The following is a 27,008-nucleotide window of genomic DNA, read 5'->3' on the forward strand; positions in this document are numbered from 1 at the left end:
CTTAGTAGTTGGTATTCAGCTGCCAAACCTTTAAATAGATGCCTAAACGACTTTGGATTACACCATTCCCTATTCCAAGAGCTGGAATTGACTATAATGGGCTTTCCCATCTGCAGATCTCCTGGAACCAATGTCATCGCCATCAAGGTATACAGGCATACCCCACTTTTAAGTATACAATAGGGTTTATTTACTAAAGCTGGAAAGCGCAAAATCAGGCTCACTTCTGCATAAAAACCAATGAGCTTCCAGGTATTATTACCAAAGCTTAATTGAACAAGCTGGGGTTAGAAGCTCATTGGTTTCTATGCCGAGGTGGGCTTGATTTAGCGCTTTTCAGCTTTAGTAAATAAACCCCATTGTGTACTTAAAAGTGGGGTATGCCTGTAGACACAATACATATCTTCTTTGTTACCAGGTCTCCTTAGGACACCTAATGATGGTCTAGGTTCTGGACCTTTACCAGGCTCTATGTATAGGCCATAATTGTAATATTTCCTAAAAAGTGTAAAGACCTTCTCCAATGAGATTGGCTTGAGTACACACCATAAAACACCCTAATCAAATGGAATGTATGCCAAATAAGTCCATAGCACTTAGCATATGCAGAGCCTTCTTAAACATGCAAGCTCCAGTAGACAATCTGGGTAAATGGGCTTACTTGCTTTTGATGAAATAAGTAAGTAGTGTAAAGGGGCATTTATGGACTGCATTAGATCATTTGACTTCAGTTTTATCTTATACATGAGGGTAAGGCTTCTATATGCAAAATCAATGGCCAGGGTCCAGGCCAATAGCTTATTGGGGTTGATGTACCATAGACAAATAAACTGTTCACCTTGTACGGAAAGTTGCCCTTTGCAAGAGACTTTTAGTAAATCAACCCACTTTTCATTTATAAGGGTATAAAACTGGGGTTTCCCCCAACACCAATAATTTTTTCCATCGCCTTAGAGCCTCTTACGGTGCTTTTACAACAATACCAGAAGGTCTGAAGAAGACAAAGTAGCTTTATTTTTTGACGTTACCTTATGATTTCCTCCCTAACAAGGCAATAAACCTGCTGTTTGGTTCAGCGTCTTTTCTAGACTAATTTATTGACTGGGAGAAGTCCATGCTCCTTTCCCATGGATACTCTCCCAGACTGTTTGAGTGCTTTCTCCCATTTGAAGATTGTACAGAAGATTACCTACCTTGGTATTCACATTTCTCCTACTGATTTTAGTTCTATTAGCCTGGTCCCTCTAATGCAATCTCTTAAAGGAACACTAAAGGAATTTTTTTTTTTGTAAAATAACAAACATGTTATACTTACCCCCACTGTGCAGCTCGTTTTGCACAGAGTGTCCCGAACCCTGTCTTCTGGGGTCCCTCAGCATCTGTCTCGGCTCCTCCTCGCAAGAGCTTTCCACCTTCATGCGAGCTAGCTCGCAGGGTGGAAAGTATTTGCAGGTGCGCTCCCGTGATACAGCGGCAGGCATAGCCGCCGACTGTATCACTCGGCCCCGCCCCCCGGCGCTCTGCGTCATCGGATGTGATTAACAGCAGCGCCAGCCAATAGGTTTCTAGGTTTTCTTGTCAAAGCCTAATTGAAGAAACTGAAGTTAGAAACTGGTTACTATGCACAGCTGCACTACTTTTAGTAAATCTCCCTCATGATTTCCATCCCACAGTGCAACTTTTGGGTATGATATGGGGTGTGACTAAGCAGGTATTGCACATAGAGGTTTTTTCAAGATTTATTCCCCTGTGGACTAAAAAACTTTGACTTCGAGGTTTTTTAAACTTCAGGACTTCTAGTCATGGAAGATATCTGGTCTTACTGTTAAGCAATTGTATTCCAATAGTCATTTAAAAAACGTTCTCTGACAGTTACAGTCAGAGTTTCCCCGGGGAAATACAATGTAAGACCTCCTGCCAGTACCTGCAGATGTGTCGTGCCATTCAGGCCAAATTTGGGTCTCTTAGCTCAATGTTTGGCAACTCCTAAATTCTGGATGCCTAGTTCAATTATTCACAACCTGTAAAAAGAAGAGGCATATACCGCGCTAATGTTAAAGAGCTAGAAAAATGCTAGTGAAAAAAAGCTGCGACACAAAAACATGTGGTATCCATGCAAGAATAAATGTGTAAGGGAAATAGTCGTGCTATTTATAGTTAAATAAATGAAGAATCCTTAAATCTTAAAATTGATGTGTACTAAAAACTGTGTAGTTAACATATACGCAGTAAACCATAAGTTTAAAGCAAAATACCTAACAGCATCTATACACCAACATAAAATTCAAAAATTCAATAAAATGAATTAGGGTTGAAAAATAGTCCACATATAATATATATACTCTAAAGAAAAGGTGCTCAAATAGATGAGTGAATAAATAATATAAATACGCCCTCAAAGTCCACTAATATTGAAAGAAGTGAATCCAATTCCAAAGTGTAGCAAAGGAAGAGGATGCGTTGAAGATGAAAAATGGAATTGCAGATGAATTTCCACCATCACCAAGGAAATTAAGGATCTGCCTCTCCTTGTGGTACACTTAATTGGGGCACTTACTGAATAAGGTGGACCTCCTAAAAGTAGGAAGGTCGTAATCGCCTGCAGATGGTCTTGGATCGAACTGGGATGCCAATTTCCTATAAATAACATGACTATTTCCCTTACACAATTATTCACAACCAAATGCCTAATATTGTCCCCCTACATCCAATCTGCTTCATAACTTCACTAAATCCCATAAGTCCATTCTCTCTACCCTGTAAACAGTGGCAATCTTCAGATCTCTGTTTGCAGTAAGCAGAACGTTAGTACTGAAATAAGTTATCAAAGTCCCTTTTTCCATTAGAAATTGGCTAAACATATATCTTATGAAAAACGTAGGTCTCTCAATAAATATGCACTAATCTGGTCCAGGTGGTTTGAGATGTGGGTTGGATGTGAGGGAGATGTCTTTCCTAGTCTGTAAAGGCAAAGATCAATGATTGTTGAGTTGCGAGGTAAAGAACATATATTCTCTGTGGTAATATTTCTTTCTTCTCTCTTTTTTACTATTTTATGGCTACATCTGTGATTTTTGGCCTCTATAAGTAGGTTTCTGTAAGCAACTTTTTATGTTGTTTAAAAATGTACTCTGTACACATTTTTAAAACTGAAAAAAATCGGACTAAAAAAACATAAGTTGAGATGTTGAAAATTTGCCAAAATTTTCCTTAGATAGGACATGCTTATTATGAGTCAGCTCAATAGATAAGCATGATGACCAGGGAACTAGTATTTCAAACATAGAGGTAAACATTCACAGAATCAATAACATCTTTTAATTTTTTTGGGCACATCTCTTATTTGATATGTATATCATACATTTTTAAATGATTAGGATAACTCAGTTGTTGGATATGTTGGATATATCAATCCATTATGTCCCTCCGTTATTGAGGGACAATTTACTTAGTTTTCCCTCTGGACAGCAGACATGTTGGAAGGCAGATGTGTGTGAAATAAAATCAATAGCAGATGAGAAGAAGGTGCGTATTTTAGGCCCACCTTAGATGACCAAATTATCCTTGTCTTGATGAACCCTTAAAGCCAGTCTTAGTGGACAGTTTTCAGTTCTTTTTTTATGATTTCATTGATGATGACCAAGACGGTGCAGTTGCAGTACCATCCACTCGATGCCAGATTGCTGTGGTAGGTGGCTTTATATATTTGTCATGGAAGGTGAAATTTATATACTCCATTACACTCTTTGTGTTTAAAGAGAACTCCAGGAAACTCTTAGCAATCCCTAATAACTATACAAAGTATAATACTGCATTCTTATGTCTATTCCTTTGGATGCACTTTGCGGAAAGACAATAATGTGCTTCAGCCCCTTTCTGAAAAATGTGCTTTAGGCAGTGAGTTAATTTGCTAAAGAATATCGGCTTTTCACGTAGAAAAAGAAATAGAAAGTATATGTCCACTTACAAAGTGAATGTTAGTAAATAGATGAAGATGCATTCACTTTGGATACCCAGTCATGTGTGAGGTCAATGAATAAAACAGTATCGTTGCAGAACTTAATTGAGTTCAAAATTAACTTATTTTTACCTTATTCATTAAACTTCACTTTGCAAAGTTGAATCTACACTTTCCAAAGTGAACAATCACTTTGCTAGGTTAACAGCGTCTGATCCTTTAGGTAAATGACCCCAACATCTCACTTCTGTGCAGTCCTTGTGACATGCTAGCTGTTGCTTAAAATACAGCTTGACTTAATAGTGAAAACCCTCCCACCCAAATACCTTGATCACAAAAACTTGCCTTCAGGTGATGTTAAGGGATTCATGACATTCAAGTTAGCTAATACTGCAGCTCAGACGAAAAGAAAATAGTAAGAATATATAACTTGATATTACATAAACTTTCTGCAATTATTATCCCAACTGGAGTTCTCCTTTAATTGTGGTGTGATGGATATGTATATATATATATATATATATATATATATATATATATATATATATATATATATATATATATATACATATTTTACAATAGCTTTTAAAAGACAAAAAAAATTTGTTAGTTAATACAAAGTGCTTTGACATATTTTCAAGTTTAACTCCAGGTTTCAGTAAAATTTAAATAGTTTGTTTTGATGAAACTGGTCCAAACAAACTATTTCCTACACTAACACATTCAGCGGCTGCATTCGCTGTGTAAACTGTATGTAGTGTTAGCTACCTACAGCATACGGTGCTGTGCGTTTGGCTGAAAAATGGAAACTCCTGCTCTCAGGACAAATTCGGGTCAGGCTGAGTGCCGTTTAGTCATTCACAGGAGTCTTTGTATTTCATGAATGAATACAAGGCTTCCTCTAATTGGCTAAGATGGATATCCTGAAGTCATTCACCCACCTCCCCACCTCAGCCAATCAGAGGAAGCCTTGTATTCATTACTGTAGTACACAGCCTCCTGTAAATGGCTAAGCAGCACTCAGCCTGACGGCATTTTGTTCTGGGAGTGGGATGGGAAGTTTCCACCCCACTACCAGAAGGTGGTATACTGTATATAAGCTAATGCTACATAAAGTCTACAAACACACACAGCTGCTTTATGTGTTAGTGAATTGGACATATTTGGTTAGGCTTTAAGAGAAAAGTGCAGCACCTGTTAGAAATGGGCATTTGTAAGAGAAATTTCCATTCTTGAAAATGTATAATAATGCTATCTTAACTCAAAAGGCTAGCAGTTTATCCTTTGACTTAGATGTATTCTCTTTCTCTTAGAGAATTGTCAGCTCAGGGTCAGGCTAAGAGTCCCCGATAGTCTGCCTCACCTCAGTTATAATCAGTTATAATCAGAGATACCCATAAAACTCTCAGATAAAGAAGCTGTTGAGTGGATTGCATGGAGGTCTTTCTCAGTCCAATGAGAATGCGAGTTTCTGACACTAAGCGGAGGCAGAAAATAGAACAGCCTCTGTGAAGGCGCACAGTCTGGCAAAGAGCTGATACTTCTGCTTTTAGGAAAAAAGAATACAAGTAAATAACAGAATACACAGCTATTCTGCTGAATTAAAGCTGCACTTCTGTTACAATTTTAGAGTGGAGATTTGGATTCTTACAAATGTCTATTCCTTCCTTTTTTTTTCTAAATGTGCAGACCTGTTTTCTTGTATATGTGTATGTGTGTGTCTGTGTGTGTGTGTTAACGTGGCCGGGCCACGTGCAAACCCCCAAAATTCAAAAGTTCTGTAGAGTAGATAGCATTTACCTCAATAATGGTAGTCTCCTTTCGTTTCTTTCTTACTCTCAATTCAGATGATGGATCCAAACCAACCCCTACAATGGAGACCCGGCCTGTTTTTGAAGGAGATGGTAAGAGGGCTTTTCATCATTTCATGATATATATTTTTATATATATCTACTCTAATAATTTGGTGTGCCTGATATTTGCCTGAGCATTTGAGAGAGTGACACATTAGTGTTATATGATAATTAAATATTAAAGCGTGATTCAAACTTTTTTTTTTCTAGTTTTGGGTAGAGTTGGGAAGGTCTATGAGTAGTACTGTAACTTACTAACGTGTAAAGGTTGTGCCGTTACCAATTCCAGTAAAGCGTGTGTTTTACCATGGGTTAACACAACACAGATAGTGTGAATGAACCATAACTCCACTTAACACTTTTTATTTAGTTACAGTTAAAAGAAAATGTTTGACGCTCTTCCCGCAATGTTATAACTTTAGAGAACTCTTTCAAAGTTCTGTCTCGTTGGTACTTTACCCTGACTAGAATTGCGAAATGCCTTTTTTTCGGCCCCTCTACATGCTTTAGGGGATGCTCAGACCTAGAAGACATGTAGCATATTTAGTGCACGTACCCTAAGGTTAAATGCCTGTGGATTAGAGTCTATAACATTGTCAATTTGGTGTTACATATAAATCTGCACAGAGATCCTTGGGAGGCGCTTTTTGCTACCAAACGAGAGCGTACACTAGTGAAACATATATTTTCCTGCCGCAAAGCAGACAATTGTGGAAGTCAGCAATTCTCAACTTCGACGAGGTGAAAAGCCAGGTGCATGGTATTCTGGTAAATGAGAAACTGACGTAAATAATAACTGACACACATGGCATTTGGCAGTCCTGGCTAGATTATTTCTCTCTAACACAACCACCTACACGCTTTCTGGAATTAAAATCTAACATTATGGGTGAACATACCTACAGTGAACCTCCAGGACATAGATGGTCTAACCCCCCCCCCCCCTTTTTTTTTCTTGCTCTCTCTCATTTTTCTATCTCTCTTTCTGGACTCTGTTAAAGAGCTGCTCTTTTTTTTGTAAATTACTTTTTTTTTAACCCCTATTCTTTTTATGCCTTTGAGCAAAAGCAGTACTTCTTTTTGTTCCTATTAAGGGCCTCTAGATGAAAGGCTTTTTTGCAAAACAAAGCGTATCACATTTTCAGGCAGGGCTTTGATATTTGATTATTTACTGGTATGATATTGCTTGGGACCAATGGTCTTTCACCCCTATGTTATTGCTGAATGTTACAAATTTGCAGAGAGGAACTTCTTCTGTACTTGTTAATATTTTTGCACATATTTTTGGATATAAAACAGTTTATTTTTTCTTGTCATTTCTATAAAAATATAATAAAATTCAAGTGAAAGAAAATGAATTATTAATAAAAGCTGACAATTGTAAGTAACCCTTTTATAGTGTTAAATGGTTAGTCCCAACCCCTGTAAGGGCCTGTTTACACATGCTACAACGATCCAATTTAGTGTATCTGCTTTGCTGGGCAGAGAGGGGTGATGCACTGCTTAGAATTTTTTTTAAATTTGTCCAAAGGTAATCTGCATTCAAGTCTCTGGACTGTGGTGACCTGCATTGTTCTGTGCAGAAAATGCAGGTCACCGCATAGTGTGAACGAGCAATAATTCGGGATTTTCCTAGCTATCATGACGGAAAATCTGAGTTATATGATGACAGGAGGCGAATATCTTGCATTAATCTTTCTTTTTAATGCTCATAGCAGAAAACATAAACATTTGTTTCTTTAAAATTTTGAGAAAAACTTCATAGAACTACATTACCCAGATGCCCCATGGACCCCTCCCCCATGTCCTAGTCTCTATATAAGGGGCTGTCTGGGTCTCCTCCTCCTCTTTCTTCATGCGATGCTGGCAACTCCAAAACTTCAGATAACCTTGCCGTAGTAGACAACACGTTCCACAGTGATCGGGAAACCTGTCTCCGACGCTGGAAGTAGGCCAACCGGGCCTTGTCGACAGTAATACCTGGAGGATGCTCCGACGGTCATAATTGTGCTCAACTGGAACAAAAACAAAATAACCGTCATACTGGAACTCCAGAACCTTTTCTTATCTTCCGCATAGGCGTAGACTCCACCCATCAATAACCTGAAACGAGAAAATATATCGTGATAGGGTGGGTAGGGTGGGAAGATATTCGCCTCCTGTCATCATATAACTCAGATTTTCCGTCATGATAGCTAGGAAAATCCCGAATTATATATCAGACAGGAGGCTTCATATCTTGCATGTTTAAAGCTAACAGATTTATTATGATACATGCAACAATGTTAAAGTACTGAAGAGGAAACATGACTTTGAGGTCGGAAGTAATAACGTCGAAAAGTCGTTTCTGACGACCAATCCGCCGCTAATAAGAGGTCTGAGAGAGAACCGCCCGATGTGACCACCTTAGTAGCCATGGCCCCTCTGGTGGAATGGGCTCCGAAGAGCGAGATGTCGATCCCAGCCATTTCCATGGCCGTTCTCACCCATCTGGCCAATGATGCTGAAGACACTGGTAGATGGGGTTTTACATAAGAGACCAGTAACTGGGTACAAGTGGGCGACCTCAGGATCGCGGTCCGATGTTCATATTGCTGTAAACATCGCACCACGCAGATGTGTGGGTGGTCAGTGAAGAGGGGGTAGAACACCGACTGTATTCCTGTTTTCGTCCGACGAACCACAGAGAATCTAACTCCTTCTGGCAGGAATTGGCGCCGAGATATGTCTAGAGCTCTAACATCCGAGACCCTTTTTATGGAAATAAGGCATAAAAGGGTAGCGAGTTTGACGGACAGTTTCTTTAGAGAGAGGACCTCATTGTCCCCCCATGAGGTGAAGAGTTGTAGAACCCGAGAGACGTCCCAAGTGGATTGATACCTTGGTCGGGGAGGTCGTTTGAATCTCACTCCCCATAGCAGTCTACAGACCAGCGGGTGTTTACCCACCGGTGCCGCGTCAACCTGACAGTGATAGGCCGATATGGCAGACCTATAGACATTCAGAGAGCTGTAGGATCTACCTGTCTCGTACGCGTCTGCTAAGTAGTTCACGACCGCAGCTACAGGTGCATGAACGGCATCAATTTGCCGTTGATCACACCAACGAACCCACATGGTCCAGGCCGATCTGTACGCCGACCTAGTCCCGGGGGCCCAGGCCAGGGCGAGGAGATCTCTAGCTGATTGTGAAAAGTTGATGTCCGTGTTTCCGAACCCGATACTAACCATGCTAACAGTGGGAGGTTGTCCTCCAGCAGCAATGGATGGCAACCCATGGACGCGTTTGATAGGAGATGAGGTGAGAAGGGGAGCAATCGGGGATAATCGATTGCCATCCCCAGCAGAAGGGGAAACCACGGTTGCGTCGGCCACCAGGGGGTGATCAACACCACCGTCGCCCCTTGAGTCACTACCTGTAGCAGGGTTCTGGTAATCATGTTGAACGGAGGGAACGCATACTGCGTCCCCCTCGTCCAAATTTGTCGGAATGCATCGACTGCCAATGCTTCCGGGTCCGGCCTCCAGCTGTAAAAGCGGAGTAGTTGTCTGTTGAGGCGAGAAGCGAAAAGGTCCGTATGAAAGGGACCCCACATTGTTTGCAGTGTCAGGAAGACTGAACGATCCAGTGCCCAGTCGCTGGAATCCGTCAGATAGCGCGAGTTCCAATCTGCGACTGTGTTGGAAATCCCGGGGAGGTATTCCGCTACCGGGGTGGTATTTATCGACAGACAGAATTGCCAGAATTCTGACGCGATGTCTGCTAATATCTTGGATTTTGTTCCCCCCAAGCGGTTGACATATTGAACCGCTGCTATGTTGTCCATGCGTAAGAGTACGCATTTGTTGGACGTATGTGGGAGAAAACTTTTGATCGCAAAGAATGCTGCCAAAAGTTCCAAAGCATTTATGTGGAGACGAGTTTCCTCCACTGACCATTTCCCCCCGGTTGTGATTTGTCCGCATCGAGCGCCCCAACCTTGGCGACTCGCATCGGATTCTATGATCACATCTGGGTATGAATTGAAAATAGTTCTGCCGTTCCATTCCACTGCGTGGCGAAGCCACCACAGCAATTCCTCCACTGCGTCCGAGTCCAACGAGACTTCGTCTGCGTACCGCAAGCCCTGGCGCAGATGGAGTGTTTTTAGGCGCTGTAGAGCGCGATAGTGTAAGGGTGCTGGGAAGATTGCCTGAATAGACGCCGATAGGAGGCCTACTATCCGAGCAATCAACCGCAGGGATACCTGACCTTTGCGCAACGTGGCTCTGATTTCCTTGCGGATCAGAGCTAGTTTCGCCTTTGGTAACAGGAGCAAAGCCTGTTTGGTGTCTACCAGAAACCCCAAGAATTCCATCTCCTGAGATGGTAGAAGAACGGATTTCTTGTAATTGATGAGGAATCCGAGTTCCCTCAGCAATGACACCGCCCATTGGCTGTGTAGGGTCGCTTGTGTTCTGGAACGTGCCATGATCAGCATGTCGTCTAAGTAGATGATTAGACGTACCCCCCTGCTCCTGAGAGCGGCTACTACTGGTTTGAGTAGTTTGGTGAAGCACCAGGGGGCTGATGACAATCCGAATGGAAGGCAGGTGAACTGCCACATGCGGTCCCGCCACAGGAATCTTAGGAAAGCTTGAGATTCCGTGTGTATAGGGACCGTAAGGTATGCGTCTTTTAGGTCTATTTTTATTAGCCAGTCTCCTGGCCAGAGGAGGTCTCGTAACAGGTGAATACCTTCCATCTTGAAATGGCGGTAGGTCACATGTTGGTTGAGCTCCCTCAGGTTTATGACGGGGCGATAGCCGCCGTCCTTCTTTTTTACTAGAAAAACGTTGCTGACAAAACCAGTTGAGAGGGGATCTACCTCCTGAACCGCTCCTTTGTCTAGCAGGTCCCTGAGTTCCTCGTCTATCAGCCCTATGTTTTGAGTGGAAAAACGAATGGGAGGGGGTATGACATTCATGGTCGGGAGGGACACAAACTCTATCCGGTAACCCGTTACCGTCGAGAGTATCCATGCGTCCGCCGAAATCGTGGACCAGACGTGGGAAAAATACATTAGCCTTCCCCCCACCTGAGTGTGTGGAATCGTATGTAGAAGTAAACTCACCGGTCGGTGGTCTTGACCTGGGGAATCCACGGCCTCCGCGTCCCCTCCAGGGGCGTCCGCGGGGAGGGAAGAAGGGTGGTGGTTGAGCCATGGGCATGGCGTACGATTGTGGTGCAGGAGCATACTGCTGGATTGGTCTTGAATAGGGCCTGTACGAAGCGGCGCGGCCGGTAGATCGCCCTCTGCCTCTACCGGCCTTGCCAAAAACCTTGCCAGGTTGTGATTTTCGTAATGAGGTCTGTGCCTTGTCTAGGCTCGAGAATAAGCTGACAAACTTATTTATGTTCTTTATTAAATCATCTCCGAACAGAAGGCCATCGGCGGATGGTCCCGGTTCGTTTTCAGCAAGATGGCTAAGTTGGGGATCCAACTTCATCAGTATGGAGCGGCGGCGCTCCACTGAGCATGTTGTGTTGGCGGTGCCCAGTAAGCATATAGCACGCTGAGCCCAGCCTCTAAGCTGTGTCAGATCCACGGGTTGGGCAGTTGCTACTGCCTGTTCTGATAAATTCAGAATTTTTGTGAGTGGACCAAGGAGGTCCAATATGCGGTCCTGTATAACTTTGAATGACCGCTCAATGCCTTTTTTAGCGTATTTCCCGGATCTTGTGAGGTACTTTAGCAGTACCGGGTCAATCTCTGGGGTGATAGCCACCTTGCTTGCCACGTGAGGCCTGGGGCATTCTGCTCGCAACTTATTGCGATTTGCCCTATCTAGCGACCTTCTGGTCCATAATTCTAGATATTGTGCCACATGAGGTAGTGGGGTCCAGTCCCCCGAACGAGGGTGAGATATCTCGTCCGGGTTAAACAGGGATTGACCCTGGGCATCTAAGACGGCATTTTGTGCCGCCTCAGCGTTGGTTTCTGCTGTAAACCCCGCCTCCTCCTCGTCATTGCTCATGTCAGAATCAGAGGATTCGGCGTTGCCAGACATGTCAGATTCGTCCTCAGACGTGTCAAAAGAATTAGGTTTGATGCGTCTGGTTGATCCTTGCCCTTTTAAAAACTCCTTGGGGCCCAAGGGTCGAATGTGGCTTGGCCTGTGTGAGGCCTGGCAGGTCTGGTCTGATCCTGCTTGGGGCACATTATAAACTTCCCCTGCCGGGGAGTCGAGGTGCACCGACAGGTGCTTTTGTTTTTGGGATACTTTACCCTTTGTAGGGGGGCACCCTGAGGTAGATGGCCCAGGAATTTGTATGTTGGCATTTGCAGTCAGCGCTGCTTGAATCGATTTTGAGATCAATTCTTGTATCTGGGTTGTGGATAGCAGATGCGCAGCATCCACATCCACCACCTCACTGAGCAGTCCCTCAGTAGCCATTCTGAAATAGCCTGTGTATTATATTTATAATTTTATCCGGAAGTGTCAGGGATAAATCACTGACCCTCCTTCAGGCTAAATGGGAAAAAACGCTAGGGAGGGGTGAGTTTGCCCAAGTCCTGGCTAAGTCTGGCCAGAGGTAATGAGCGAGTTCTATTCCCCTTTAAAAAATACCTGACCGAGGGATTTTTAGGAAAGATGTCAGCAGTCCTGATTAGCAGCGCGCTCCTGTGCTCTCTGCCCGTACAGTGAGAGTCAGGGCTGACGGCGCGTTTGTAACAGCTCCTCGGCCGTAATCTCGCGAGATTACGGCCGGGAGTCTTCTGATAGGACGGCTGACGGTGCAGAGGCGTGGCGTTACGACGCGCGTCGCTCGGCCACGCCCCCGTCCAGGAGAAAGCCCGCGAAGCGCGGTTGGAGTGCAGGAGAAGCGAGGGGGAAGGGAGCTGTGTCCTAATGGATCCTGACTGAGTCTGAGAGACAGTCAGGTTAGTAGACCGATACGAATAGCGGTAGTACCGCACCCTTCCCAAGCCTGCGAATCTATTTACATACCAAACAAACAATATACAGTACAGTACAGTATATGACAATTATCAGTAATAGAATAATTATAACAGATATATGTCAATCATAAATGCATATACTTATCTCTTGCCATGAGCAGAAAGAAAGAGGAGGAGGAGACCCAGACAGCCCCTTATATAGAGACTAGGACATGGGGGAGGGGTCCATGGGGCATCTGGGTAATGTAGTTCTATGAAGTTTTTCTCAAAATTTTAAAGAAACAAATGTTTATGTTTTCTGCTATGAGCATTAAAAAGAAAGATTAATGCAAGATATTCGCCTCCTGTCTGATATATAACTGACAATTTTGCTGGACAACTTGGTCTGTTAAAGTGATTGTAAAGGTTCTTCTTTTTTAAAGTATTAAACATGTTATACTTACCTGCCCTATGCAATGGTTTTGCACAGAGCAGCCCCAGTCTTCCTCTTCTGGGGTCCCCTGCCGGCATTCCTGCCTCCTTCTGCATTCTTCATACCCCTATAGCAAGCTGCTTGTTATGGGGGCACTCATGTGTGCTTCCACATTTTTGCTCAGAATTAGCTAATTCGTTCTTATGTGTGCTTTTGTTTTAAAAAGATGAGTTTACCTTTATAATACAGGGATTTCCTTGTATTGGCTTTATTACATAAAAAAAACAGGCTACTATTGGTGGTATTTGAGTCAGGAAGGTGTGTTCTCTACTTTTTGAACCCGTTGGCACTGTTGTCTGTCACTATGCAGTAGCAAAGCACACTAGCCTACCACAGTGGCTTCTGACCTAAGGGATCGATTCATAAAGCAGTGAATTTGACTTTAAACAAACATTCTCTGGTCGAGAATCTTCCAGGTTCATAAGATGTAAATGGCAGTTATCAATTCGCCAACAGTAAATATTTAGTAAAAGCTGCATTTGCTGCTTTTTTGGCCACTTTTACACTGAGGCGCTGGCCACATTGGCAATTGGCAATTTTTGGCCACTAGCGGCCGAATAAAGAGTTAAAAGTGCCCGCAAAGCAGCGCTGCCTAAACGCTTTGCAGGCACTTCGGCAGCACTGGTCACTGATTTCAATGGCTGGGGCGGTTTAGGAGCAGTGTGTACATCGCTCCCACACCACCCCAAAGATGCCGCTTGTATGACTTTTTTTTCCTGTCCTGCAAGCGCACCGCCCCAGTGTGAAAGCATTCGGGCTGCAGAAGAATTTTTACACACAAGGGGTTAATCCTCTGCATTGTATAAAAAAGTTGTTTGATCTTGTCTTCTCTGATCCTTTCTTCTTCCACTGTCCCCAATCCATCTCCTGATAGAACAGAGCATAGGGGACAAGCTCCACATGCTCAGTGTGGTGTGTATTGCTAGAGAGCTTTTTTTTTCTTGGGGGGTGCATGTGATCAGCACAGGGCCAATCAGCACTGTCCAGACAGAAGGTCAGGGGTCCTGCAGCCTCATAGGACAGTCAGAGTAGAATAAAAAAAATCCTCCTACAAGCTTTAACCAGACACCAATAGAAGTCACAAGACTGCTATCTACTGCTTATGAGAAAAGGTATTTAGAGGTTTATATCTACTAAAACTGTTGCATTTCCATAAGGAAAAATCTTCCTGAAAGGAACAATGACAATAACTTTAAAAAAACTTCTATGTCTTACATATTCTATATAAAAAGGTTTTGACTGAAGGTATGCTTTTGGGGACTTTCCTATTATAAGAAGCACTTATAATCATGCACAGATAGTTGTTATTGGCACAATATTCATCCAATTGACACTTAGGCCCCTTTCACACTGAGGGGTTTTTCAGGCGGTACATTGCTAAAAATAGCGCCTAAATACCGCCTGAAAAAACCCTGCCCCAGCATTTTCAAGGTGAAAGCCTGAGGCGTGTATACCGCTTGTATACCGCTCCTTCACCGCTCCTTCCCATTTAAAACAATGGGAAACCGCGATAATACTGCAGAGGCTCATTGCGGGCGGTATTAACCCTTTTTCGGCCGCTAGCAGGGGTTAATACCGCACCACTAGCGGCCGAATCCCGTGGCAATTCCGACAGTATAGCGGCGCTATTTTTAGCGGGCGCTATACCGCCACCACAGCTCCACTGCCCCGTGTGAAAGGGGCCTTATTCCGAGAAAAAAAGTCAGACAGGCTTTTTTTGTTGGAAAGTCCGGCTGTGTGTAGCCTCCATTAAACTTTTTTGCTCTGAAGTCCGACGGACCTTAGATAGAGAACCTGTTCTCTATCTTTCCGACGGACTCACTGCGGAATTTTGCATGGTCAAAAATTCAGACCATGTGTACGAGGCATTAGGGGTTGATTTAGTAAAGACAAATAGACAAGTGCAAGTGCAGTTGCTCCAAAGCATAGTAAATGAGGGAGAGCTCTGCTGAGTTCCATCATCCAATCATGTGTAAGTAAAAAAGCATTATTTTTTTATTTTGCTTGCATGTGATTGGGTATTCTTTGTAAAGTGGAAATTTACTAAGCCCTGGAGCAATTTTCATTTTTTTTTTAATATTACAAAAGACGTGATTAAATACGACAATTATAAAGAAAAACTTTTTATTGTATATTTGATGCCATGGAATAAATATGCTCATAACTGCTTTGATCTGTACTTGTCAGGCTGATCATTACAAATTGAGTATGCTGCAAAGGCCACATTATGTACAATTTGCTCACAGCAGTATTTTTGGGTTCTGAACAGTCAGCGCTACCCTTTACATTTCCTTCTGCAGAGATGTCCCCCCCCCCTTGCATTTCACCTATGGCTCAGACAATCACTTCACAGTCCAGATAAGGGGCTACTGAACTATCCTTAATCTCTTCATTTAGAAAGTTGTGATGAACACCTGTTTCTTGTTTGATTTCTTTTCACCGCTTGATGGTTTCCAAAAGTGACAATGACCCAAGGGTCAGCAATTTCCTGTTCACAGCACATGGGCAGGTTCAATCTGCTGCTCAGGAAATCGCCTCCCTCCAGTTCAGGTCATGGGGCTGACACATACAATGCACAATACACAGTTGTGCGGCATGGCAGCATACAGCTAATGGTGTGCATCTTGTCTGATTGACGGCCTTTTAGACTTTGTCTGCAGAGGCAATTTTGTTGCTTTGTTGATTCTTTTAGCAATAATGAGAAATTTGTATCAGCTTAGATGGTGTTTATAAGATAGCTGCAATCCCCTATTTGTCTTCAGACCAAATCCTGTAGTGATAAAAAAGGATCTTCATCTCCTGTAATCCCTTTGTAAATAACATTAGGACCTTCATGTGTTTGCAGTGCTCAGTGTTCAGATGTCGGACCATCATATATTTATTCGCTTGCAGGAACATTGTATTTTATGGTCCCCTAACAATTTCAAGGATCACCTGCAGTTGATATCTTGAAATTAGAGAAGTGGGTTATTTTTCCTTCCATTTTTATGGTCAGCAGTAAAATATATAATTAAAGCGGTTGTATAGTCCCAGAATAAAAAAAATGTTGTCGCCTGTAAGGCAAAAGGCATAATGAGCTAGTATGCACCACATACTAGCTCATTATGAAATACTTACCTTAGAACAAGGCATCTGAAACTTACCTGGTCCACGCCGAGGTAGCTGACATGTTGCCTCAGCGTGTCTTCTTGGTATCACGGCTCCAGCACTGTGAGTGGCTGGAGCCACGATATGTCGTCACTCCCACGCATGCGCATGGGAGACGTCTTTACGGCAAGGTCCGCCGTCTCCCAGGCCTTCAGCTGAAAATACCCTGTGCGCATGCGCCGCTGCAGTCAGCGGGTCTCATTGCGAGGGAAATATATCCTAAACTGTAACGGTTTAGGAGATATTTTTTTTTACCTACAGGTAAGCCTTATTATAGGCTTACCTGTAGGTAAAAGTACAAAAAAAGACTATACAACCCGCATCCAATTCACATGGCAGGAGAGTGTGACCGACTCTCAATGGATTTTAAAAAGGGTCCTGTGCGTCTTTGGTTCCAATTCAGGTGCAAATTCAGGCAAAAATTCGGACCTGAATCAGTGAACAGAGATGCACCGGAACCCCTGCTGTGAGCTGCGGCTGCCACGTATGTGAACCCAGCCTTAGGCTGCATTCACACTACAGTGTTTTGAATCATTTTGAAGCGTTTAGACAGCTCCGAAGTGTAAATTGATTTGAATGACACCGCAAATCACGGTGTGGGTCTGCCGCGTTTTTTGTGCGCGATAAATCGTGCTGCAATCATGGCAACCCGCACTGTGGGACGCATGTCGCCCAAAAATAGTTCTGGAGCTACTTTTGGGCGACATGCATCACACGATGCGGTTTGCTGTGATTGCAGCATGTTTTTATTGCGTGACAATCGTGGCAGACCCACATTGCGATTTGAGGTGTCATTCAAATGAATGGCATCTCGAATTCATGTCCTGCATTTTGTGATTTACACCTCGGCGCTGTCAAATCGCAGGCAGATCCGTGGCAAATCTGCCCACAATTTAAAAAGCTGTGTGAATGCAGCCTTAGTCAGCAGCCTTTTCTCTAATTTTCACACATTTTCCAGGTTCTCCTTACCTAATGCTGAATAAAGTCTGTTGTTTACAGAGCTCAATGACTCAAGGTGAAATTTATTTGCACAAGTGAATCTCTGTCTGAAGTTTTATAAGAGACATCTTAACTAAATTGAGATATCTACCAATGTGATTTTTCTTGAGATAGCCCACAGTATCCCAGATGTGAATTTCTGCTTTCTGCACAAATGATGTGCCGCACTCTGATGGTGTCACTGCTACTTTTACAAAGTATTATCTGGGTTTAATTAGCATTTAGATAAACCACAAACAAATGAACTTCCAGTTTTACTAGAATGTTTGTGGATAGAATTATTTTAATGGATTTTTGGATGCATGTATGGGAACAAACATAGTTCTATTTCATTTGGAGGGACCATGGGACCAAATGTCTTTGTACCTCTTTCTTCCATAGTTTTCTTTTTTTTTTAAGTCTATTGTATGGACTTTTATAACAAATGAACTATTTAACTACCAAATCTGTTATACTCTATACCATGGGTGCTCAACCTGTGGCTCTCCAGCTGTTGCGGAACTACAAGTCCCATCATGCCTCTGCCTTCGAGAGTCATGCTTGTAACTGTCAGCGGCTTCCAATGCCTCATGGGAATTGTAGTTCTGCAACAGCTGGAGAGCCACAGGTTGAGCACCCATGCTCTATACTCTTCACCCTGTATAAAATAATAATACCAGGGCTAAAGTCCTGCGGGAACGCGTGGGAACGGAGTTCCTGCACTTTTTTTACAATAGGAACTCAGTTCCCTTTGCAGGACTAGAGCAGCCAAGCCGCCCCAGCCAATCCTTCACTAAGCAGCGATGCCCAGCTCGAGTCTTCCTTCTTTATAAATCCCGCGATAATTCGCGGCCGACCTCCGCAATGTCTCCTGGGAACAATGACAAAAGCTCCCAGGAGACATTGCGGCATCGAGGAAGTGACGGAATACCCGCACACTACTCGATAATCCATATACAGGAAGCGGGCAGTAACATAAAGAAATACTAAGGTACAGTGGATCGAGAAAAAAAACATTCGGTTTAGTAATTATCCATATGAGCGTATCATTTTTTTTTTTTGGTGGGGGAGTGGATCTTGGGTGGGAGTTCCCCCACTTTTTTCCCCAGGACTTGACCCCTGAATAATACGTTGTAAAAAACAGATTTGTGGATTTAAGCAATCATTGGGGAGGATTTACTAAAACTAGAGCACTCAGACTCAGATGCAGCTGTGCTTGGTAACCAATCAACTTCTAATGTCAGCTTGTTCAATTAAGCTTTAAAAATAAAATCTGGAAGCTGATTGGTTTCTCTACAGAGCTGCACCAGATTTTGCACGCTCCAGTTTTTGTAAATCTCCCCCATTGCTGTGTATTTATTCTTTGCGGATTTTGTTCTCTGTCTACATACTTTGTGCTAAAAATTGCCCCTAGTTATCATCATAGTAAATTTGGGAAGTAGGGGATTGGTAATCTGGGCAATACAAACATATGTTAAACTGTATCTTTAGCCAAACCCTTTGTGTGCCTAGAGAACGATAAGAACCTCTGTCATGATTTTATTGCTGTCTGAGTCCCAATTGGTTAGATTTATTCTCTCATTTTGTGCTGGTGACTATAGTTTTTGAGAAAAAAATCCTAAAAATTTACAGTCTTGAGAAGAGGTGAACGAGATTCCTCTAATGTTGATAAAGTTACTTGTCTAAGAGGGATTTGGCCTCACTTTGGAAAGATTTTCTCTTGGGTCCCTTTTACATGGGCAAGTTGGTGCTGCAAAACCAGGCAGCTGAGACCTGTTTTTAATGCACCCCAGACGTATTGTCAAAACCTGGCAATGCCTACTAGATGGCCCATCTTCATTGTCATGATGCAGAAAAAAAAGAAAAGTAGGGTATGATGCGTTCAGAAGTAAATGCTGCCTGCTAACACGCCCCGTAGAAGTGAATAGGGCAGTGCTGCAACTGCTTCTAATGGATGTGGTTGCAGTGCAGTAAAAAAAGATTTCAGTGTAATGTCTCTCTTCAAGTAGGTGTGAGGGACATGCTAACCGGAGGACAGCTGCAGCTGACAAATCGATCCACCATGGATTACGAGTTGGCACCATTGTCCATTGTCCATGTGACAACGGTACAAGAGTTAAAGAAAAAGTGTCCCAGTTGAACACAGATAGTAAACAAAAAAAAGACTTCACATGAGTTTAACAGTTTCAATCATGCCTCCCCTTTCCCTTCTTTGCACAAGGCTATTCATATAAAGTTCCCCAGTCTCTCCATTTTACTCATCGGACCTTGTAGCCCTTTAGTTGCCTGTCTCTTGACTTGTTCTACCTTATGTAATTGGGTCTCCAGGACAGGACACAGCATTCTCAATAAGGTCTAACTAAAGATGTATTTAGTTAAATCATTACACTTTTTTTTAGAGTGTAGGAATGACTCCTTTGGCATGGCTGAAATGGCTGAATAACACATATATTAGAAATTACTAAAAGTAGGTTTGTTTATGATGTCATATGGATATTGTGTTTATAGATAGTGAAATAATATATGATCTATATATATAATATATATATATCATTTTATACTATTGCCTTGTAGATATCACTGCACCAACATTATGGATCAAGCACCTGGTTATCAAGGATGCCAAGCAGAATGGCTCTAGCATGAGGCAGTCAGGTATGTATTCTTTATGATGGAAAATATTTTTTGCTTTTTCCTGTTCTATATTTCAATAAAAAAATTTTTTTTTTTTATCTTTCCCTACTCTATCCAAAACGTAAAATAAAAAAAAACTTGGCTATACATACAGTTTATGCATACGTCTAATTAAAATGTATATGATCTATTATTTAGTGTGTTTGGTATCATGTCTCACTATATACAGCTTTCTTAAGCAAATCCTTTTTTATAAATGTATTGCAAAGTTTCTTGCAAAGATCTTGCCAGTAATATCACTTCCTGTAGCATGCTGTAGTTACTGCCTTGAAATTGTCAGCTTGCTCTGTATGAGCCTTCAGTTGCCCTTTGGGATGCTTATCAGGTCTAGCAGAGAGGCAGTCCAACGGTCAACTGAGGGAGGTCACATGGCAGGGTGACTACATTGCTGCTAGGCAGTGGCTTAAGCCTCGTACACACGACCGAGGAACTCGACGGGCGAAACACATCGTTTTCCTCGTCGAGTTCCTTGTTAGGCTGTCGAGGAACTCGACAAGCCAATTTTCTCCATTCCCATCAAGGAAATAGAGAACATGCTCTCTTTTTGGCTTGTCGAGTTTCTCGACAGTTTCCTCAACGAAAATGTACACACGACCGGTTTCCTCGGCAAAAAAATATCTCCCAGCAAGTTTCTTGCTGTTTTTTGCCGAGAAACTCGGTCGTGTGTACGAGGTCTTAGCGTTGTTAGCCTGCAACATGAAGTGCGGTTACAGGTAGGTTCTCCAGGTATACAAGTTTGCAACAGATTCACCAAAAAAAAAGGCTTTAGAATTGTGTTTACTGTGACGCACAGTGCCAAAACATACTGAAAAATTATTAGGATTTACATACACTTTAAAATGTATCCATATACTGTATGTGGGACTTTCTTTGTCTTTTTTATTTTCCTAGACAATACAGTTTATGTTTCCATTAACATCAACAGATTACTACTTGAATGAAGTGCAGTTTGACAAACATGCAGAAAGTACACCCAGTTCAGGTCCTGATTGAAACGGACAGTCGCAAAACTATAAATAAAATTGCGCAGTAGCCAGATAATCCATTTCATGAAAACATGCAAAGTACACAAGATGGTGGGTGGGAGGATACAGGCCAATAATCTTCTTGTATCCATTGGTGCTGAAAGCCACATGTGGCTGTAAAAATAAATGACAGCGTCTTGGCAGGGATTGATGGACAACTGGGAAAGAATTCCACTTTTCTCCCCTTCTACCTGAATGAGAGCGAGACTAAGAAAACAGATGACTTAAGTAGTGTCAGTGATCCCAAGAGAAGCATTTGGGGAATAAATGTAGCTGAGTAGAGCAGAACTAGCTAATAAAAGTCTTTTGTAAACTTTTTTTCATTTTTGCATATTCCCTTAAACATATACTGCTGGAAACATAATATAAATATATATTAGAAAACGGAAGCTAACAATTTTAATATATGTGCAGATCAAATAGGAAAGTAAAATTTAAATATTCTGGTACAGTTTCAGTTGGGGGGGGGGGCTACTCAGCACTCCCAGACTGGAGAAGTGAGATTTTAAAATACCATCTTTAATAAATCTTCCATAAAAGCAGGGATGGCAAAATGGTGACATTTTGGGCATAGGCCCCGTACACACGACCAGTTTCCTCGGCAGAATTCAGCTTCCGACCGAGTTTCTGGCTGAATTCTGCCGAGAAACCCGGCCGTGTGTACACTTTCGGCCGAGGAAGCCGACGAGGATCTCGGCGAGGAAATAGAGAACATGTTCTCTATTTCCTCGTTGTTCTATGGGAGAACTCGGCCCGCCGAGGTCCTCAGCGGCTCCAGGACTGAACTGGCCGAGGAACTCGATGTGTTTGGCACGTCGAGTTCCTCGGCCGTGTGTACGGGGCCATAGTTCTCAAGTACCATTAATACTGGAAGGTTGCCAACAATGCTTTAAAAATATTGAATTTATTTAAAAAAAATATCCAGCCTTTTGTAACAATATCACTGTAGCTTAGTTGATCGGTTTGTTTGTCATACTGTTCTTTCAAGACAGTATTTGGCTTGCTATAGGGCCACTTGTAAGGGGCGAGGATCCAGGAGCGCCACCCTCAGTAAAAGAGGATTGGGGCAGCTCTCTGCAAAACTATTGCACAGAGCAGGTAAGTATAACATGTTCGTTATTGTTTTAATAAAACAAATTTTCTTTTACAATCGCTTTAAAGCCTAACTAAACCCAAAAACAAAATGTCATACATTGCAGTTCATTAGTCCTTAGATATTGTATCTGCATTCATTTTCTTTTTTAGTCTGAATTTTTTTTTTTAGCAAGTACACAAAATACCTGTTGATCTTGCCAGAAATTCTGTGTCCCTTTTACTGGAAAGCTGGAAAAAAAATGCTATCTTATTCGTGTAAACTATTAATTCTATTATTTCCTATGTAATAAATACACACAAAGGCATGCATGTAAGAAGTCCTGTCTGTGTGGCAACCATGGCTCCCTCCAAATATACAGTGATGGGTGACCATAGCCACCCAGGGACAGCGTAACTGTGTTATTCCCAAGACTACCAGGTGAAAATAAATCCTGAAAAAGAAAAAGTCTCATCTAAGGACTAGTAAGCTGCAAATAATGATGGAAATGCAAAAAAAAAAAAACAACTATACAGCAATGCAGTGCTAAATTGTGACTGCCAAAATCAGTGGGCTCCAAACTGTGGCTTGAGTGTCGAAAGTGGCCATTTGCTTGCATTTGTTTGGCCCTTGGGGTACTTTTCCTTTCACTGATACAAGGCACTATTCCTCCCACTGATACAAATGAGGTTGCACTGTTTCTCCCAGTGACACCAATGAAGGAGTACTATTCCTCCCAGTGAAACTAAAGATGGGGCACTATTCCTCCCAATGATACCAGTAATGGGACAGTATTTCTCCCAATGACACCAAAGATGGGGCTCTATTTCTCTCCCCACTGACCAACATATCTGGGGACTTGTTTGCTAGCACCAATACCAGAACATTTTCTACTTCCACTGGCCACAGTGGCCCACAGTATGGCCCCCCTCAAGTCTGAAGCATAGTAAACGTTCCCTTTGGTTGGAAGGTTTGGGGACCCCTGTTCTAAATAATAGCAGATTACACAACATCTGCAAATCATACCAACAGATTATAAGGACTGATTGTGGTTCTCACTTCAGTCCTTGGCTTGCTGGGCAAGCACATTTGTTAGCATGGTGCAAAAGCAAAGCAAGTTTTGGTCAATTAGTAAAATCTGATAACTGCAATAGCCACAGATACATAGATACCAGTAAAATAAATTATGAATCGAGACCTTACAAAACTGCTGTAATGCTTTGCAAATTTGTTTTGGGGCTGTCTATTATTAGCTAATTTGCCGAGCTCTTGTATTTAGTTACTCTTGCATTAGCCAAGTTTTACACATACACAGTAGGGGTAATATTAATTTCTATATGAAATTTAAAAAAAATTGTAAATTGCATTTTACAACTCTTTTCTAAGTGGGAGCTGTTTCATCATGCTGTCTGCTTTGACTTCATTATGCTTATACAGTATATCAGGTGCCTGCATATCTTGTTAAAGCAGGCCTAGACTCAGGCCAAATTTCATACAATGGACACCAAGCCAGTTATAAATGGTATAGCATTTACAGTAGACACTTTTTTTTACCTAGGCCCGCTTTGTCATCCATTCTACAGCTCTCTGAACCTGCATGTCTTCCACCATAATAGCGGAGACACAAGCTATTACTCGGCAGCTCTTGATCCCCCCCAATGACACCATTAATGTAATTCAGTGATCAGAGAGAGGCAAGAGTGGGCGAGACGATAAACTCTGGGTTGGGCTCCTGTGAGGCTGTGTGTGAAAGTACTTTGCTTGTTCTTCTACAGTTTTATATGCTACATGTATGTCTTTTTACAAATAATTTTTTGAGCAAATAAATCTTGATTAGACAGCCAAACTTTAATGCGCATGATAAGAGAACAGAGGGACGCCAGACTAAGTGCAGCATTAAACGTATTTATTTTATTATGGGTAACACAAGGGGAAACTCACATATAGATGGATAGTTCAGGCACCTATACAATGGATGCGGTCAGTCTCTGGACCCTCCTGGATCATCCTGGTGGACTGGTGGCATCAGGCAGTGGTTGTATAGATGAATGACTGTAGGAAGCAGATTGCCCCCTTAGCCAGCATGGAACTGAAGATGGCGCCAGGACAGACGGGACGTCACCATGAAGGCATGCGCTGATGCAAAAGTGGGTGGTAATGCATTTCAAAACTTCTGCTTCTTCGTCAGACCTGTGACCTGAACCATCTATATGTGAGTTGCCCCTTGTCTTACCCTTAATAAAATTGGTACTTTTAATGCTGCACTTAGTCTGGCACCCCTCTGCTCTTCTCTTTTGAATTAGAGAGTTGCCTGCTTCATTCTAAGGGTGCTGCCGTTGGTGCTGCTAGTTATCATGTGCTCTATGGACTTTTACCAATGACCTTATTACTTATATCATGATGTTTTTTTGACTGAGATTATATTTGCATACTACATGCCTCTAGCGCCACTATAAACTTGTTTAATGCGCGTGGTAAGACTCCGAATAACCCTTACTCATAAAAGGAGGCCCACAGAGGAGGCTGTAGGGGGTCATTGTGTCATCCAGCCATAAGGGGCCCATATGTAGCTGACCACCATGATTCTGCCATTGGGCGATAATTGAGATGGTCATGTTTAATCAGACCCACCTGAATATAATCTGATTTCATATATAAATTTAAGTCTTAAGCACATCTAACAGATTGCTGTGAGCATTAAGTCATTTCTCATCATGTAGTAATCCCCGAGTTATACCATTACAAAAAACTCAGTCACACAAGCATTTGTCTTAACAGAAAGGTCTGCTGTGAGTAATACAGTGCTAACAGAGTTTATCTGTGCTGAATGGACTTCATGGCTCTATAGAGGATTAAGCACACAGTGTGTTATATATATATTTATATACACATCTGTAAAATCTGAGTTGCAAAGCATTTGTTTAAAGGCTCATGAGAACATTTTGAAACTATAACTCATACACTTGTGTTTATAAGCCATCCAAGATTTTAACCTAAACCTTTTAAATACCGAGTTTTAGAAGCTTCCCTTCAGCTCTACAAGGGTTATGTTCTCCGGCTTCCAGACACTAAAACGCCACATTTTAATAACGCTTTCAACTACTATTTATGAATGCCATGGAAAGTTTTTGCAATGCTGTAATAATATATTGCAATGTGTGCCGTGATACCTCAGCAGTGGCATAGGTCACATCTGTGAGGGTCACTTGTAAACACCCGACTCACAGTGAAGTGAAGGAGAAAAAAAATAAGCTTATTTATTTACAGCTTTCAGCCTGTCAGTCTGTCTCTTGACTGTCTTGCGGCTGGTTGCCAGGTAAAAACTGAGCGCTCATATAAACTGTTCATACAGCAAGAAATGACCTAATCTATTACATGTGTTTGCTCTGATTTTTTTTTTTTTTCATAGCGCGTGCTGTAATGTTAACATTTCTAACTTGTTCTGTTCACTGCATTAAGAATAAAGAGGACCTGTCGAATGAATCATAATTCTTTAACAGATTACACTTGTACCAACAAAAATTTGTAGTCTTTGGTGGTGATGGGGGTGGGGTCAGGAGACAACTCCGGTAGAGCTTGTGTCAGCCCCTGGATCATTAGCTGGAACTACAGATGCTTATTTGTTTGTTGTATACATTTTTATTGCATCAGTGTACTTCACAACGTCTTACAGAATGCACAGAACCAGTGTCTTCCGCCGAAGGAGCTTTATAGTCTGTGGTTCTTACTACAATCATACAGACAAACATAAATACATCAAGGGCTGATTTGGTCAATAGCTAATTCACAAAATGGTTGTAAAAATACACATAACAGTATGCAGTGTAAATACATCCCACCAATGACAATACATTAATAGAACCAGGCTTATATCAGAATATGTAAAGCGCTGTGCAAACTGTTGGCGCTATATAAATCCTGTATAATAATAATAATAATAATAATGGTAGTTTATATTAAATTGGATCTTCAGTCAAAACTGTGTTTTAGCTTTTGACAAAATGTGGAGCGCTTAGAAATTGTCACCATATTTCCTATCCCAAGAAGCCGCAGGAAGTGAAAGTAAGTGTGCCCAAAAAGAACAGAATGCCAGGCTTTGCCAAATGTTACCAGAACAGATGTCTCATTTTGAAAATTTCCAATCACTCACTATTTTGGCAACTACTCCAAAGTTGTATTTTTCCCGTCGCCTTTCCGTTCTTGGGAAATTGCAAACTGAAAGTGGTTTTAACATTCTCTCGCCTTACCCAAAACCATCCAAAAATAAATAAATAGAATCTTCACTTCCAATGCAGCATAGTGGTCTTTAGAGATTTTTATGATGTGAGCCTTGTCTTCTGTTGGCACTGGATACTCTGGAGTAGCTACTTTAACTAGTAGCCGACCGCGCACCGTCATTATACGGCGGCAGGTCGGCTCTCCTGGGCGAGAGCCCGTAGCTATACGTCCTATCGTATAGCCGCCACTAGGGGGCGCGCGCGCGCGCTCCCCGCTCGCCCCCCACTCCCGTGCGTGTGCCCGGCGGGCGCGATCGCCGCCGGGCACACGCGATCGCTCGGTACAGAGCGGGGAACGGGAGCTGTGTGTGTAAACACACAGCTCTCGTTCCTGTCAGCAGGGGAAATGCTGATTTTCTGTTCATACAATGTATGAACAGAAAATCAGTGTTTCCCCTAGTGAGGCCACCCCCCCCCCCACAGTAAGAACACACCCAGGCATACTTAACCCCTTCCCCGCCCCCTAGTGTTAACCCCTTCACTGCCAGTGGCATTTTTATAGTAATCTAATGCATTTTTATAGCACTGATCGCTATAAAAATGCCAATGGTCCCAAAAATGTGTCAAAAATGTCCGAAGTGTCCGCCAT

General features: G+C 42.3%; 1 protein-coding gene across 11 annotated transcripts in view; it reads left to right on the forward strand.

Moving 5' to 3' along the window:
• SMOC1 (SPARC related modular calcium binding 1) overlaps positions 1–27,008 on the forward strand; it is a 276,577-nt gene that overhangs the window by 204,671 nt on the left and 44,898 nt on the right. For 5 of the 11 annotated variants that reach the window (XM_040332423.1, XM_040332421.1, XM_040332422.1 and 2 more), the window contains 2 exons: positions 5,773–5,862; positions 19,926–20,006. In XM_040332423.1, coding sequence (XP_040188357.1) covers positions 5,773–5,862; positions 19,926–20,006 — 171 coding nt within the window. The remainder of the gene's footprint in view (positions 1–5,772; positions 5,863–19,925; positions 20,007–27,008) is intronic. The other 6 variants (XM_040332424.1, XM_040332429.1, XM_040332428.1 and 3 more) reach the window with 2 other exon arrangements.

Source organism: Rana temporaria, chromosome 13, assembly GCF_905171775.1.
Source record: "Rana temporaria chromosome 13, aRanTem1.1, whole genome shotgun sequence".
Lineage (NCBI taxonomy): Eukaryota > Metazoa > Chordata > Amphibia > Anura > Ranidae > Rana > Rana temporaria.